At 48.9% G+C, this 17582-nt stretch overlaps 1 protein-coding gene across 1 annotated transcript in view; it reads right to left on the bottom strand.

The window, feature by feature from the left end:
• LOC109886527 (NOP2/Sun RNA methyltransferase 3) overlaps positions 1-15654 on the bottom strand; it is a 16318-nt gene extending 664 nt beyond the window's left edge. The window contains 7 exon segments of the mRNA XM_031815902.1: positions 1-228; positions 3021-3148; positions 12776-12835; positions 12837-12931; positions 13464-13972; positions 15031-15134; positions 15337-15654. The exon segment at positions 1-228 is cut by the window's left edge and continues 664 nt beyond it. Coding sequence (XP_031671762.1) covers positions 1-228; positions 3021-3148; positions 12776-12835; positions 12837-12931; positions 13464-13972; positions 15031-15134; positions 15337-15492 — 1280 coding nt within the window. The 5' untranslated portion in view covers positions 15493-15654.
• Between the last annotated feature and the right edge of the window lie 1928 nt (positions 15655-17582).

Genomic DNA, 17582 nt, shown 5'->3' with positions numbered 1-17582 from the left:
TGACCCTGCTGTGGAACAACAAGGAGGCCTAACGAGGGGGTGTGGCCTAACGGGGTGAAGGTGAAGTGTTCCTGGAGCGGAAGGGCTAGCTCCTCCTCCAGGTCTTGAAGCTCCACCCCTGGACAGGTGTTTAGGACCGCCTCCACCACTTCCTGGTTCTCAGAGCGGGACAACGTGCAGGTGGAGTAGACGGCCACGCCCCCCGGACGCACCGCAGCCAGCGCAGATCTGGGGAACAGACAGGATGTGATGAGACAGGATGTGATGAGACAGATCAGTAGCAGCTGGAGGAGAGGGCTGTGGATTGATTTCAGGTTAAAGGTCAACATAGGCCTGGCCCAGGACTGTTTTTACACCCCCGGTATGTCTGTATGTAGACCAGGTGTGTCTGGATGTAGACCAGGTGTGTCTGTATGTAGGCCAGGTGTGTCTGTATGTAGGCCAGGTATGTCTGTATGTAGGCCAGGTGTGTCTGTATGTTTTATTTTACCTTTATTTATCCAGGTAGGCTAGTTGAGAACACCTTTATTTAACCAGGTAGGCTAGTTGAGAACACCTTTATTTAACCAGGTAGGCTAGTTGAGAACACCTTTATTTAACCAGGTAGGCTAGTTGAGAACACCTTTATTTAACCAGGTAGGCTAGTTGAGAACACCTTTATTTAACCAGGTAGGCTAGTTGAGAACACCTTTATTTAACCAGGTAGGCTAGTTGAGAACACCTTTATTTAACCAGGTAGGCTAGTTGAGAACACCTTTATTTAACCAGGTAGGCTAGTTGAGAACACCTTTATTTAACCAGGTAGGCTAGTTGAGAACAAGTTCTCATTTACAATTGCGACCTGGCCAAGATAAAGCAAAGCAGTTCGACAGATAAAACGACAGAGTTACACATGGAGTAAAAACAAACATACAGTCAATAATGCAGTATAAACAAGTCTATATACAATGTGAGCAAATGAGGTGAGAAGGGAGGTAAAGGCAAAAAAGGCCATGATGGCAAAGTAAATACAATATAGCAAGTAAAATACTGGAATGGTAGTTTTGCAATGGAAGAATGTGCAAAGTAGAAATAAAAAATAATGGGGTGCAAAGGAGCTAAATAAATAAATTAATTAAAATTAAATACAGTTGGGAAAGAGGTAGTTGTTTGGGCTAAATTATAGGTGGGCTATGTACAGGTGCAGTAATCTGTGAGCTGCTCTGACAGTTGGTGCTTAAAGCTAGTGAGGGAGATAAGTGTTTCCAGTTTCAGAGATTTTTGTAGTTCGTTCCAGTCATTGGCAGCAGAGAACTGGAAGGAGAGGCGGCCAAAGAAAGAATTGGTTTTGGGGGTGACTAGAGAGATATACCTGCTGGAGCGTGTACTACAGGTGGGAGATGCTATGGTGACCAGCGAGCTGAGATAAGGGGGGACTTTACCTAGCAGGGTCTTGTAGATGACATGGAGCCAGTGGGTTTGGCGACGAGTATGAAGCGAGGGCCAGCCAACGAGAGCGTACAGGTCGCAATGGTGGGTAGTATATGGGGCTTTGGTGATAAAACGGATTGCACTGTGATAGACTGCATCCAATTTGTTGAGTAGGGTATTGGAGGCTATTTTGTAAATGACATCGCCAAAGTCGAGGATTGGTAGGATGGTCAGTTTTACAAGGGTATGTTTGGCAGCATGAGTGAAGGATGCTTTGTTGCGAAATAGGAAGCCAATTCTAGATTTAACTTTGGATTGGAGATGTTTGATATGGGTCTGGAAGGAGAGTTTACAGTCTAACCAGACACCTAAGTATTTGTAGTTGTCCACGTATTCTAAGTCAGAGCCGTCCAGAGTAGTGATGTTGGACAGGCGGGTAGGTGCAGGTAGCGATCGGTTGAAGAGCATGCATTTAGTTTTACTTGTATTTAAGAGCAATTGGAGGCCACGGAAGGAGAGTTGTATGGCATTGAAGCTTGCCTGGAGGGTTGTTAACACAGTGTCCAAAGAAGGGCCGGAAGTATACAGAATGGTGTCGTCTGCGTAGAGGTGGATCAGGGACTCACCAGCAGCAAGAGCGACCTCATTGATGTATACAGAGAAGAGAGTCGGTCCAAGAATTGAACCCTGTGGCACCCCCATAGAGACTGCCAGAGGTCCGGACAGCAGACCCTCCGATTTGACACACTGAACTCGATCAGAGAAGTAGTTGGTGAACCAGGCGAGGCAATCATTTGAGAAACCAAGGCTGTCGAGTCTGCCGATGAGGATATGGTGATTGACAGAGTCGAAAGCCTTGGCCAGATCAATGAATACGGCTGCACAGTAATGTTTCTTATCGATGGCGGTTAAGATATCGTTTAGGACCTTGAGCGTGGCTGAGGTGCACCCATGACCAGCTCTGAAACCGGATTGCATAGCAGAGAAGGTATGGTGAGATTCGAAATGGTCGGTAATCTGTTTGTTGACTTGGCTTTCGAAGACCTTAGAAAGGCACGGTAGGATAGATATAGGTCTGTAGCAGTTTGGGTCAAGAGTGTCCCCCCCTTTGAAGAGGGGGATGACCGCAGCTGCTTTCCAATCTTTGGGAAAAGATGTAGGCCAGGTATGTCTGTATGTGGGCCAGGTATGTCTGTATGTGGGCCAGGTATGTCTGTATGTAGGCCAGGTATGTCTGTATGTAGGCCAGGTATGTCTGTATGTAGGCCAGGTATGTCTGTATGTAGGCCAGGTATGTCTGTATGTAGGCCAGGTATGTCTGTATGTAGGCCAGGTATGTCTGTTTGTAAGCCAGGTATGTCTGTATGTAGGCCAGGTATGTCTGTATGTAGGCCAGGTATGTCTGCATGTAGGCCAGGTATGTCTGTATGTAGGCCAGGTATGTCTGTATGTAGGCCAGGTATGTCTGTATGTAGGCCAGGTATGTCTGTATGTAGGCCAGGTATGTATATTTGTGGGCCAGGCATGTCTGTATGTAGGCCAGGTATGTATATTTGTGGGCCACGCATGTCTGTATATTGCCAAGCTGATTTCATAATTAAAGCATATACCTGAGCAGTTGTGTCTGTAGTGTGGGCAGCCTGGCCCTCTCCCTCAGCCTCACAGCTCCATGCTGCTCCCCTCCTGGACCAGAGAACAGCCAGCTACGATCATTAGAACATGGAGCATCCAGCAGAACCTGGGAGGGAGGGGGGGGGGGGGGGGAGGGAGGGGGAAGAGGGGGGGGAAGAGGGAGGAGGCGGGAAGAGGGAGGAGGGGGGAAGAGGGAGGAGGGGGGGGAAGTGGGAGGAGGGGGGAAGTGGGAGGAGGGGGGAAGTGGGAGGAGGGGGGAAGTGGGAGGAGGGGGGAAGTGGGAGGAGGGGGAAGTGGGAGGAGGGGGAGGAAGTGGGAGGAGGGGGAAGTGGGAGGAGGGGGGAGGAGGGGGAGGAAGTGGGAGGAGGGGGAAGTGGGAGGAGGGGGAGGAGCGGGAAGTGGGAGGAGGGGGAGGAGGGGGAGGAGGGAGGAAGGGGAAGGGAGGGAGGGAGGGGGAGAGAGAAGAGGGAGGGAGAGGGGAGAGGGAGAGAGAAAGACAATTAGAGAATTAATAGGTGGGGGGGGGGGGGTCAACAAAACCACTAAATCTAGAGATAGTAAATGAAACCAGCAGCAGGGAGGCATACGGCGGCGGCGGGGGGGGGGGGGGGGGGGGGCAGAGACAGACAGAGATACATGGTGAGACACTATTCAAATGGGGGGGGGCAGAGACAGACAGAGATACATGGTGAGACACTATTCAAATGGGGGGGGGCAGAGACAGACAGAGATACATGGTGAGACACTATTCAAATGGGGGGGGGCAGAGACAGACAGAGATACATGGTGAGGACACTATTCAAATGGGGGGGGGCAGAGACAGACAGAGATACATGGTGAGACACTATTCAAATGGGGGGGGGGCAGAGACAGACAGAGATACATGGTGAGACACTATTCAAATGGGGGGGGGCAGAGACAGACAGAGATACATGGTGAGGACACTATTCAAATGGGGGGGGCAGAGACAGACAGAGATACATGGGTGAGACACTATTCAAATGGGGGGGGGGAGCAGAGACAGACAGAGATACATGGTGAGACACTATTCAAATGGGGGAGGGCAGAGACAGACAGATATACATGGTGAGACACTATTCAAATGGGGGGGGGGGCAGAGACAGACAGAGATACATGGTGAGACACTATTCAAATGGGGGGGGGCAGAGCAGACAGAGATACATGGTGAGAGCACTATTCAAATGGGGGGGGGGGCAGAGACAGACAGAGATACATGGTGAGGACACTATTCAAATGGGGGGGGGGGGGGCAGAGACAGACAGAGATACATGGGTGAGACACTATTCAAATGGGGGGGGGCAGAGACAGACAGAGATACATGGTGAGACACTATTCAAATGGGGGGGGGCAGAGAGACAGAGATACATGGTGAGACACTATTCAAATGGCAGGGGGGGCAGAGACAGACAGAGATACATGGTGAGACACTATTCAAAAGGGGGGGGGGGGCAAGAGACAGACAGAGATACATGGTGAGACACTATTCAAATGGGGGGGGCAGAGACAGACAAGAGATACATGGTGAGAGCACTATTCAAATGGGGGGGGGGGGGGGGGGGCCAGAGACAGACAGAGATACATGGTGAGCACTATTCAAATGGGGGGGGCAGAGACTGACAGAGATACATGGTGAGACACTATTCAAATGGGGGGGGGGGGGACAGAGACAGACAGAGATACATGGTGAGACACTATTCAAATGGGGGGGGGGGGGGCAGAGGACAGACAGAGATACATGGTGAGACACTATTCAAATGGGGGGGGCAGAGACAGACAGAGATACATGGTGAGACACTATTCAAATGGGGGGGGGGGGGCAGAGACAGACAGAGATACATGGTGAGACACTATTCAAATGGGGGGGGGGTGGGGGGGGGCAGAGACAGACAGAGTACATGGTGAGACACTATTCAAATGGGGGGGGGGGCAGAGACAGACAGAGATACATGGTGAGACACTATTCAAATGGGGGGGGGGGGGCAGAGACAGACAGAGATACATGGTGAGACACTATTCAAATGACTAGTATTCTAATTTAATGAGGAACACTAATGACACAACACAGGAAAGATCCCCAGCCTCATGGTCTCTAGCCCCTAAATCCATTCACCCCTTTCTGTTTCAAGAGGAGAAAAGGAGAGAAAGAGGAGAGAACAGAGAGAGAGAACAGAGAAGGAGATAACAGAGGAGAGAGAACAGAGAGGAGAGAGGAGAGAACAGAGAGGAGAGGAGAGAGAGAGAGACAGAGAGGAGAGGAGGAGAGAACAGAGAGGAGAGAACAGAGGAGAGAACAGAGAGGAGAGGAGAGAGAACAGAGAGGAGAGGAGAGAGAACAGAGAGGAGAGGAGAGAGAACAGAGAGGAGAGAACAGAGGAGAGAACAGAGAGGAGAAAGAGAGAACAGAGAACAGAGGAGAGAGAACAGAGAGGAGAGAGAAAAGAGAGGAGAGAAGAGATAACAGAGGAGAGAACAGAGAGAGAAAAGAGAGGAGAGAGAAAAGAGAGGAGAGAAGAGATAACAGAGGAGAGAACAGAGGAGAGAGAAAAGAGAGGAGAGAAAAGAGAGAACAGAACAGAGCAACAGAAAGAGAAGAGAGAGAGAAGAGAACAGAGCAGAGAGAGGATGACTGTAACGTAGAGTCTCTGTGTGATGCTAAGTGACGTGTGATGCTAGCTGCTGAGGGGGGATGAGAAAGGATGTGGGCACCTCTCCTCCACAGGGCCTCTCCAGTCAGTGAGGACAGCGCTAATGAGTGCCACAGAGGAGAACAAGAGCTAATCCTATAGCCCTCTGTGGGAGAGGAGATAAGAGAGAGAGGCACGGCTGAGTGAGAGAAAGAGAGGCAGGGGGGAGAGAGGAAGAGAGGTAGGGGGGAGAGAGGAAGAGAGGCAGGGGGAGAGAGAAAGAAAGGCAGGGGGGAGAGAGAAATAAAGGCAGGGGGGAGAGAGGAAGAAAGGCAGGGGGGAGAGAGGAAGAAAGGCAGGGGGGAGAGAGGAAGAGAGGCAGGGGGAGAGAGAAAGAGAGGCAGGGGGGAGTGAAGAGAGGGGAGGGAGACAGAGCACACAAATAATTATACCTACCTCGGCATAAACATCAACACTGCAGTTAACCCACTGTTCCTAGACCAGTTAATCCCACTGTTCCTAGACCAGTTAACCCACTGTTCCTAGACCAGTTAACCCACTGTTCCTAGACCAGTTAACCCACTGTTCCTAGACCAGTTAACCCACTGTTCCTAGACCAGTTAACCCCACTGTTCCTAGACCAGTTAACCCCACTGTTCCTAGACCAGTTAACCCCACTGTTCCTAGACCAGTTAACCCCACTGTTCCTAGACCAGTTAACCCCACTGTTCCTAAACCAGTTAACCCCACTGTTCCTAAACCAGTTAACCCCACTGTTCCTAGACCAGTTAACCCCACTGTTCCTAGACCAGTTAACCCACTGTTCCTAGACCAGTTAACCCACTGTTCCTAGACCAGTTAACCCACTGTTCCTAGACCAGTAACCCACTGTTCCTAGACCAGTTAACCCACTGTTCCTAGACCAGTTAACCCACTGTTCCTAGAACCGGTTACCCCACTGTTCCTAGACCGGTTAACCCACTGTTCCTAGACCGGTTAACCCACTGTTCCTAGACCGGTTAACCCACTGTCCTAGGCCAGTTAACCCACTGTTCCTAGACCAGTTAACCACTGTTCCTAGACCAGTTAACCCACTGTTCCTAAAACCAGTTAACCCACTGTTCCTTAAACCAGTTAACCCCCACTGTTCCTAACCAGTTAACCCACTGTTTTCAGTTAACCCACGTACTAGACCAGTTAACCCCACTTTCTAGACCCCAGTAACCCACTCGTTCCTAGACCAGTTAACCCACTAGACCAGTTAACCACTGTTCCTAGACCAGAGTTAACCCACTAGACCAGTTAACCCACTGTTCCTAGACCAGTTAACCCCACTGTTCCTAGACCAGTTAACCCACTGTTCCTAGACCAGTTAACCCACTAGACCAGTTAACCCACTGTTCCTAGACCAGTTAACCCACTGTTCCTAAACCAGTTAACCCACTGTTCCTAAACCAGTTAACCCACTGTTCCTAGACCAGTTAACCCACTGTTCCTAGACCAGTTAAACCCACTAGACCAGTTAACCCACTTTCCTAGACCAGTTAACCCACTAGACCAGTTAACCCACTGTCCTAGACCAGTAACCCACTGTTCCTTAGACCAGTTAACCCCACTGTTCCTAGACCAGTTAACCCACTAGACCAGTTAACCCACTGCTTCCTAGACCAGTAACCCCACTAGACCAGTTAACCCACTGTTTCCTAGGACCAAGTTAACCCACTGTTCCTAGACCAGTTAACCCCACTGTTCCTAGACCAGTTAACCCACTAGACCAGTTAACCCACTGTTCCTAGACCAGTTAACCCACTAGCCCAGTTAACCCACTGTTCCTAGACCAGTTAACCCACTAGACCAGTTAACCCACTGTTCCTAGACCAGTTAACCCACTAGACCAGTTAACCCACTGTTCCTAGACCAGTTAACCCACTAGACCAGTTAACCCCACTGTTCCTAGACCAGTTAACCCACTAGACCAGTTAACCCACTGTTCCTAGGCCAGTTAACCCACTGTTCCTAGACCAGTTAACCACCTGTTCCTAGACCAGTTAACCCACTGTTCCTAGACCAGTTAACCCACTGTTTCCTAGACCAGTTAACCCCACTGTTCCTAGACCAGTTAACCCCACTGTTCCTAGACCAGTTAACCCACTGTTCCTAGACCAGTTAACCCACTGTTCCTAGACCAGTTAACCCACTGTTCCTAGACCAGTTAACCCACTGTTCCTAGGCCAGTTAACCCACTGTTCCTAGACCAGTTAACCCACTGTTCCTAGACCAGTTAACCCACTAGACCAGTTAACCCACTGTTCCTAGACCAGTTAACCCACTAGACCAGTTAACCCCACTGTTCCTAGACCAGTTAACCCACTAGACCAGTTAACCCACTGTTCCTAGGCCAGTTAACCCACTGTTCCTAGACCAGTTAACCCACTGTTCCTAGACCAGTTAACCCACTGTTCCTGACCAGTTAACCCCCACTGTTCCATGACCAGTTAACCCCACTGTTTCCATAGGACCAGTTTTACCCCACACTGTTTCCTAGACCATGTTAACCCACTGTTCCTAGGACAGTTAACCCACTGTTCCGAGACCAGTTAACCCACTGTTCCTAGACAGTTAACCCACTGCTCCTAGACCCAGTTAACCCACCTTACGACCGTAGTTAACACACTGTTCATAGACCAGTTAACCACTAAGACCAGTTAACCACACTGTTCCTCGACCAGTTAACCACTGTTCCTAGACAGTTAACCACTAGACCAGTTATACCCACTGTTCCTAGACCAGTTAACCCACTAGACCAGTTAACCCCCCCAGTTCCTAGACCAGGTAACCCACTATGACCAGTTAACCCACTGTTTCCTAGACCAGTTACCCACTAGACCAGTTTAACCCACTGTTCTAGACCAGTTAACCCACTAGACCAGTTAACCTCAACTGTTCCTAGACCAGTGTTAACCCACTAGACCAGTAACCCCTGTCCTAGACCAGTTAACCCCACTAGACCAGTTAACCCACTGTTCCTAGACAGTTAACCCACTGTCAGACAAGTTAACCCACTTGTCCTAGACCAGTTAACCCACTGTTCCTAGACCAGTTAACCCACTGTTCCTAGACCAGTTAACACCCCTAGACCAGTTAACACCCACTGTTCCTAGACCAGTTAACCCACTGTTCCCTAGACCAGTTTAACCCACTGTTCCTAGACCAGTTAATCCCACTGTTCCTAGACAAGTTAATCCCACTGTTCCTAGACCAGTTAACCCACTGTTCCTAGACCAGTTAACCCTGTTCCTAGACCAGTTACCCCTGTTCCTAGACCAGTTTAACCCACTGTTCCTAGACCAGTTAACCCACTGTTTCCTAGCACCAGTTAACCCCACTGTGTCCTAGACCAGTTAACCCACTGTTCCTAGACCAGTAACCACTGTTCCTAGACCAGTTAACCCAATGTTCTAGACCAGTTTCAACCCACGTTCCTAGACCAGTTAACCCCTGTTCCTAAACCAGTTAACCCACTGTTCCTAAACCAGTTAACCCACTGTTCCTAGACCAGTTAACCCCCACTGTGTGCCTAGACCAGTTAACCCACTGTTCCTAGACCAGTTGTAACACCCACTAGACCAGTGTTAACCCCTGTTGCCTAGACCAAGTTACCAACTAGACCAGTTAACCCACTGTGTCCCTAGGACCAGTTTACCCCCACTGTTCCTAGACCAGTTAACCCCACTGTTCCTAGACCAGTTCACCCACTAGACCAGTACCCACTGTTCCGAGACCAGTTAAACCACTGTTCCTAAACCAACCAAGGTGTTAACACCACTGTTCCTAAACCAGTAACCCACTGTTCCTAGACCAGTCACCCACTGTTCCTAGGACCAGTTAAACCACACTAGACCAGTTAACCCACTGTTCCTAGACCAGTTGAACCCACTAGACCAGTTAACCCACTGTTCCCTAATCCTAGACCAGTTAACACCACTGTTCCTAGACCAGGTACCCCACTGTTCCTAGAACTAGGTTACCCCTACAGACCAGTTAACCCACTGTTCCTAGACCAGTTAACCCACTAGACCAGTTAACCCACTGTTCCTAGACAGTTAACCCACTGTTCCTAGACCAGTTAACCCCACTGTTCCTAGACCAGTTAACCCACTAGACCAGTTAACCCACTGTTCCTAGACCAGTTAACCCCACTAGACCAGTTAACCCACTGTTCCTAGACCAGTTAACCCACTAGACCAGTTAACCCACTGTTCTAGACCAGTTAACCCACTAGACCAGTTAACCCACTGTTCCTAGACAGTTAACCCACTAGACCAGTTAACCCCACTGTTCCTAGACCAGTTAAACCACTAGACCAGTTAACCCACTGTTCCTAGGCCAGTTAACCCACTGTTCCTAGACCAGTTAACCCACTGTTCCTAGACCAGTTAACCCACTGTTCCCTAGACCAGTTAACCCACTGTTCCTAGACCAGTTAACCCCACTGTTCCTAGACCAGTTAACCCACTGTTCCTAGACCAGTTAACCCACTGTTCCTAGACCAGTTAACCCACTGTTCCTAGACCAGTAAACCCCACTGCTCCTAGACCAGTTAACCCACTAGACCAGTTAACCCACTGTTCCTAGACCAGTTAACCCACTAGACCAGTTAACCCACTGTTCCTAGACCAGTTAACCCACTGTTCCTAGACCAGTTAACCCACTAGACCAGTTAACCCACTGTTCCTAGACCAGTTAACCCACTAGACCAGTTAACCCACTGTTCCTAGACCAGTTAACCCACTAGACCAGTTAACCCACTGTTCTAGACCAGTTAACCCACTAGACCAGTTAACCCACTGTTCCTAGACCCAGTTAACCCACTAGACCAGTTAACCCACTGTTCCATTAGACCAGTTAACCCACTGTTCCTAGACCAGTTAACCCACTGTTCCTAGACCAGTTAACCCACTGGTTCCTTAGACCAGTTAACCCACTGTTCCTAGACCAGTAAACCCACTGCCTCCTAGACCAGTAACCCACTAGACCAGTTAACCCACTGTTCCTAGACCAGTTAACCCACTAGACCAGTTAACCCACTGTTCCTAGACCAGTTAACCCACTGTTCCTAGACCAGTTAACCCACTAGACCAGTTAACCCACTGTTCCTAGACCAGTTAACCCACTAGACCAGTTAACCCACTGTTCCTAGACCAGTTAACCCACTAGACCAGTTAACCCACTGTTCCTAGACCAGTTAACCCACTAGACCAGTAACCCACTGTTCCTAGACCAGTTAACCCACTAGACCAGTTAACCCACTGTTCCTAGACCAGTTAACCCACTGTTCCTAGACCAGTTAACCCACTGTTCCTAGACCAGTTAACCCACTGTTCCTAGACCAGTTAACCCACTGTTCCTAGACCAGTTAACCCACTGTTCCTAGACCAGTTAACCCACTGTTCCTAGACCAGTTAACCCACTGTTCCTAGACCAGTTAACCCACTGTTCCTAGACCAGTTAACCCACTGTTCCTAGACCAGTTAACCCACTGTTCCTAGACCAGTTAACCCACTGTTCTAGACCAGTTAACCACGTTTCCTAGACCAGTTAAACCCACTGTTCCTAGACCAGTTAACCCACTGTTCCTAGACCAGTTAACCCCACTGTTCCTAGACCAGTTAACCCCACTGTTCCTAGACCAGTTAACCCCACTGTTTCTAGACCAGTTAACCCCACTGTTCCTAGACCAGTAACCCACTGTTCCTAGACCAGTTAACCCACTAGACCAGTTAACCCACTGTTCCTAGACCAGTTAACCCACTGTTCCTAGGCCAGTTAACCCATCGAAAGAACTTGAAAACTCAACCTCCCAATTAGGATCTGACAAAAATGATTTTCCTTCTGTGGTTGTGAAATCTGGAGTCCACTCACTAACCAAAATGGGACAAAACCCCCCAATCTATTGTACACAGAGACAAACATGGCATCCAGGGGATCATGTGACTCTGAGGAAGTAGATAAAAGACCCCCCTGTCAACCTGTACACAGAGACAAACATGGCATCCAGGGGATCATGTGACTCTGAGGAAGTAGATAAAAGACCCCCCTGTCAACCTGTACACAGAGACAAACATGGCATCCAGGGGATCATGTGACTCTGAGGAAGTAGATAAAAGACCCCCCTGTCAACCTGTACACAGAGACAAACATGGCATCCAGGGGATCATGTGACTCTGAGGAAGTAGATAAAAGACCCCCCTGTCAACCTGTACACAGAGACAAACATGGCATCCAGGGGATCATGTGACTCTGAGGAAGTAGATAAAAGACCCCCCTGTCAACCCGTACACAGAGACCAGGGTCTGTAGTGACGCCTCTAGCACGGAGATGCAGTGCCTTAGACCACCATGGAGTTTTTAACTTTTAACTGATTTTCTGTTAATCAGTCACATGCAGATATTTGATTGGCAGGATACAGCCTGAAGTGTGCATCAGTGTGTAGGTCCATGCACGTGTGTGTGTGTGTGTGTGCGGAGTTGGTCTATAAAAAATATATATATATATAATAGTAGTATAGTAATAAAATATATATATATATAAATTATTTTGCAAACAAAGATAAATGGTTCCCGTTATGTGTGAGTCCGCTACTGTATTCATACTGGCATATTGTCCTTCAACAGGAAACGCTCAGAATAGCTGCAGTGTGTCTTTCCTGCTGTTAGGTTATATTCAGGCATTTCTCTACACCTGCAACAACACCTGCTAAACGCAGTATGTGACCAAATAAACAGGGTTTGATTTGATGACCGTTCAGAGGAACAAGAGCGCCCCCTGCTGGAACTGCAGGTTGGAGACGCTCACTTCAGAGAAATTAAAAACGGTTAACATGGCTCTTCCTCAGTCCACAACTCCTTGCAGCCTGTCTCCTAGCCCCCTTCTTAAAACCCATTGGAGAAACCAGTCTGAAGGGAGGGAGCATCTCCTATATATACGGATGGGAAGGAAGCAGGTAAGGAGATAGGATGCACTGAGATGGAGCCCTTGTGTCTTGAACGCAGGATGAAAAAAAAAACATGTCCGTTTTCTTCCCTCACCTTGTCATACATTCCGGCTTCACTCTGCCCAAAGATCCGTCCATCCTGATTGGACACGGGTGACAGTGCTGCTCAGCGATTGGGGGATGAAGGATTCCAGGGTTTTGGCCAGCCAATCACGTCGGTGTGGGTCCATTTCATTACAACACAACGGAGCTGGAACACAACGACAGAAGACTGACTGAAGTTATCAATACAACGGTGTTAACCAGTCAGGGGGGGGGGTGGAACAGCCCATGAATGAGTTTAACAGGACCTGGGTTAGCAGTCAGGGGGGGTGGAACAGCCCATGAATGAGTTTAACAGGACCTGGGTTAGCAGTCAGGGGGGGTGGAACAGCCCATTAATGAGTTTAACAGGACCTGGGTTAGCAGTCCTACCCTTAAGGGGTTAGCCCCTACACCCTTAGCCCCTACACCCTTAGCCCCTACACCCTAATTAGCCCCCTTACACCCTAATTAGCCCCTTTAGCACCTACACCCTAACCCCTTATCCCCTACACCCTAACCCCTTATCCCTTACACCCTAACCCCTTATCCCCTACACCCTAACCCCTTATCCCCTACACCCTAACCCCTTATCCCCTACACCCTTATCCCCTACACCCTAACCCCCTACACCCTAACCCCCTACACCCTAACCCCCTACACCCTTAGCCCCTACCCCCTAACAGTGTAATGCTCCTGACCTGGGTCAGCAGTCTGTAGTATAGCCAAGGCCTTCCCTCCAGGAGCCGAGCAGAGATCCAGGACCCTGTCCCCCTCCTCTACCCCCAGGGCTAAGACAGGCAGCAGGGAGGCAGCATTCATCAGGTAGTAGGGTTTCAACTGGCCCTGGCGGTGAGGAGGAGAGGGGTAACGCACTGGGGAGGGGTGGATGAAACACTGCAGGGAGGGAGGAGGACCGGGGTGAGGGATGGAGCTGGGCTGGGTGGGAGAGGTAGGGTGAGGGCTGGGGTGAGGGATGGAGCTAGGCTGGGTGGGAGAGGTAGGGTGAGGGCTGGGGTGAGAGATGGAGCTAGGCTGGGTGGGAGAGGTAGGGTGAGGCTGGGGGAGAGAGGAGTTAAGAGGCAGGTCTGTGTGGGGCAGTAGGCTGACGAAGCCTTGCCCTTGGAGGCGTTGTTTGACCTCTGACACCGCAGCAAAACGGTTGAGCATCACTCCATACTGCCAGCACCCAGGGTTCAACAACACAGCCCTGTAGGAGACAGGAGAAGAGGTTGAGCATCACTCCATACTGCCAGCACCCAGGGTTCAACAACACAGCCCTGTAGGAGACAGGAGGAGAGGAGAAGAGGTTGAGCATCACTCCATACTGCCAGCACCCAGGGTTCAACAACACAGCCCTGTAGGAGACAGGAGGAGAGGAGAAGAGGTTGAGCATCACTCCATACTGCCAGCACCCAGGGTTCAACAACACAGCCCTGTAGGAGACAGGAGGAGAGGAGAAGAGGTTGAGCATCACTCCATACTGCCAGCACCCAGGGTTCAACAACACAGCCCTGTAGGAGACAGGAGGAGAGGAGAAGAGGTTGAGGATCACTCCATACCCAGGGTTCAACAACACCTTTCTCTTTGTCAGGGAGATGACCAAGAACCCGATGGTCACTCTAGCAGAGCTCCAGAGTTCCTCTGTGGAGATGGGAGAACCTTCCAGAAGGACAACCATCTCTGCAGCACTCCACCAATCAGGCCTTTATGGTAGAGTGGCCAGACGGAAGCCACTCGTCAGTAAAAGGCACATGACAGCTCGCTTGGAGTTTTCTAAAGACTCTCAAACAAGATTCCCTGGTTTGATGAAATCAAGATTGGTTTCTTTGGTCTGAATGCCAAGCGTGCCAAGTCTGGAGGAAACCTGGCGCCATCCCTGCGGTGAAGCATGGTGGTGGCAGCATCATGCTGTGTGGATGTTTTTCAGCGGCAGGGACTGGGAGACTAGTCAGGATCGAGGCAAAGATGAACAGAGTAAAGTACAGAGAGATCCTTGTGTGTAGATTGATGAGCCATTTTAGAATAAGGCTGTAACATAACAAAATGTGTGTGTGTGGGGGGGGTGAATGTGGTCTGAATACTTCCAGAATGCACTGCACAACTTTAGACCAGGACCTATGGGCAATACGGTGCCACTTGGGAAACAAGACTACAACAGAGTTCCCATCCGATTTAAGTTCAGAGTAATACAACGATTTATAATGTAGTTATTGGCACGTAATGCTGCATAGACTGTATAAAAGGACGAGGTGAACGCGTACATACCTTGCAGACGGCCATAGGGGGCCAAGTTCCTGACCGTACTGTTGGTCAAAACGGTCCAATACGACTTTACACACCCGTTTCTGTTTCTCGGGTCGGGAAGGAACCTGTGAGTTTGAGGAACACGTCTAGATTCAAAACAGGAGGACGGCTGATGAGTGTGTGCGTGTGTGTAACTAAAAGTATAACTAATCTAATCATTTATTTGATCAAATAACCAACAGTGAATTTTGTCCTGGTTAATAGCAGAAATAAATAACCCACAAACGTATCGTCTGCTGGTCCTATACGTGTATGAACCAACCTTACCCGTTCGGTCGGAACAGTTCGCTCCTCTCTCGACAGGTCCTGTCCACGGTCGGAACCGATTACGGAGTTGCACGACAGTAATCTCAGACATTTCGACGACTGAGACCGTCTCCACTGTAGAATAATTAACTCTCCCGAGACTAAACGTCTAAACATTTCATAAATAAATCCGAATTAAATCAATTTAAGCAAACGGTTGACTAACTGACTGACATTTCATTAATGTTTTACTTTAGACGTGTCCGTCTCTTATAATTTACCCCCTTCTCCTTGGCTATTTTAAACTCAGTTCCCCTCCCTAACATCAAGCAAAATTGAGACCCACAGATTTTGGAATAGATACGGGTGCAAATCATATACACCTACTCATTAGAGTTTCTTTATTTTGACTCTTTTCTTCACTGTAGAATAATAGTGAAGACATCAGAACTATGAAATAACACATATGGAATCCTGTAGTTACCAAACAAAAAGTGTTAAATAAAAAAAAATATTGTATATTTGAGATTCTTCAAAGTAGCCACCCTTTGCCTTGATGACAGCTTTGCACACTCTTGGCATTCTCTCAACCAGCTTCACCTGGAATGCTTTTTCAACAGTCTTGAAGGAGTTCCCACACATGCTGAGCACTTGTTGGCTGCTTTTCCTTCACTCTGCGAGCCAACTCATCCCAAACCATCTCAAATTGGGTTGAAGCCGGGTAATTGTGGAGGACAAAAGAGTTTGGAATAGAGACAAGGGTACAAATCATATACGCATTTATTAGCATTTTATAACAAAAATTTACAAGGTAGAAAATGTGACTGAAATCCCAAGAATGTAGCTGTGTGACTAAAGTAACATGTTATGGAAATGTACAAGATACATTCACATGGTAAGGTGATACAGGACATGACTGACCCCCTGACCCGTTCACATGGTAAGGTGATACAGGACATGACTGACCCCCTGACCCCGTTCACATGGTAAGGTGATACAGGACATGACTGACCCCCTGACCCCGTTCACATGGTAAGGTGATACAGGACAAGACTGACCCCCTGACCCCGTTCACATGGTAAGGTGATACAGGACATGACTGACCCCTGACCCCGTTCACATGGTAAGGTGATACAGGACAAGACTGACCCCCTGACCCCGTTCACATGGTAAGGTGATACAGGACAAGACTGACCCCGTGACCCCGTTCACATGGTAAGGTGTGGCCTACAGTCAAACAATAAAATGACTTGATACATCTAGTGTAGAAATGGGGTCAGTCTCTATGCAGAGTAGAAACGGGGTCAGTCTCTATGCAGTGTAGAAACGGGGTCAGTCTCGATGCAGAGTAGAAACGGAGTCAGTCTCGATGCAGAGTAGAAACGGGGTCAGTCTATGCAGAGTAGAAACGGGGTCAGTCTCTATGCAGAGTAGAAACGGGGTCAGTCGCTATGCAGAGTAGAAACGGGGTCAGTCTCTATGCAGAGTAGAAACGGGGTCAGTCGCTATGCAGAGTAGAAACGGGGTCAGTCTCTATGCAGAGTAGAAACGGGGTCAGTCGCTATGCAGAGTAGAAACGGGGTCAGTCGCTATGCAGAGTAGAAACGGGGTCAGTCGCTATGCAGAGTAGAAACGGGGTCAGTCGCTATGCAGAGTAGAAACGGGGTCAGTCTCTATGCAGAGTAGAAACGGGGTCAGTCTTGATGCAGAGTAGAAACGGGGTCGGTCTCTATGCAGAGTAGAAATGGGGTTAGTCTATGCAGAGTAGAAACGGGGTCAGTCTCTATGCAGAGTAGAAACGGGGTCAGTCTCTGGACCAGAGTAGAAACGGGGTCAGTCTCGATGCAGAGTAGAAACGGGGTCAGTATCTGGACCAGAGTAGAAACGGGGTCAGTCTTTGGACCAGAGTAGAAATGGGGTCAGTCTCTATGCAGAGTAGAAACAGGGTCAGTCTCGATGCAGAGTAGAAATGGGGTCAGTCTCTATGCAGAGTAGAAACAGGGTCAGTCTCTATGCAGTTTAGAAACGGGGTCAGTCTCTATGCAGAGTAGAAACGGGGTCAGTCTCTGGACCAGAGCTTAGAGGTAATATATATTTACAGGTATAAAGCCAGGTGAATGAACTATGATGTACCAGTTCATATACAACAGCATTACAGTACCAAAAATGGTCAAAATATCATTCAAGTGTGTAGAGTACAGTAGGTAGTGAATATACCAGACTGTAGAGTACAGTATGTAGTGAATATACCAGACTGTAGAGTACAG

The sequence above is a fragment of the Oncorhynchus kisutch genome, unplaced genomic scaffold, assembly GCF_002021735.2.
Source record: "Oncorhynchus kisutch isolate 150728-3 unplaced genomic scaffold, Okis_V2 scaffold697, whole genome shotgun sequence".
Taxonomy (NCBI): domain Eukaryota; kingdom Metazoa; phylum Chordata; class Actinopteri; order Salmoniformes; family Salmonidae; genus Oncorhynchus; species Oncorhynchus kisutch.
The sequence above is the reverse complement of the archived record's forward strand: the minus strand, read 5'-3'. Positions and strand labels throughout refer to the sequence as shown.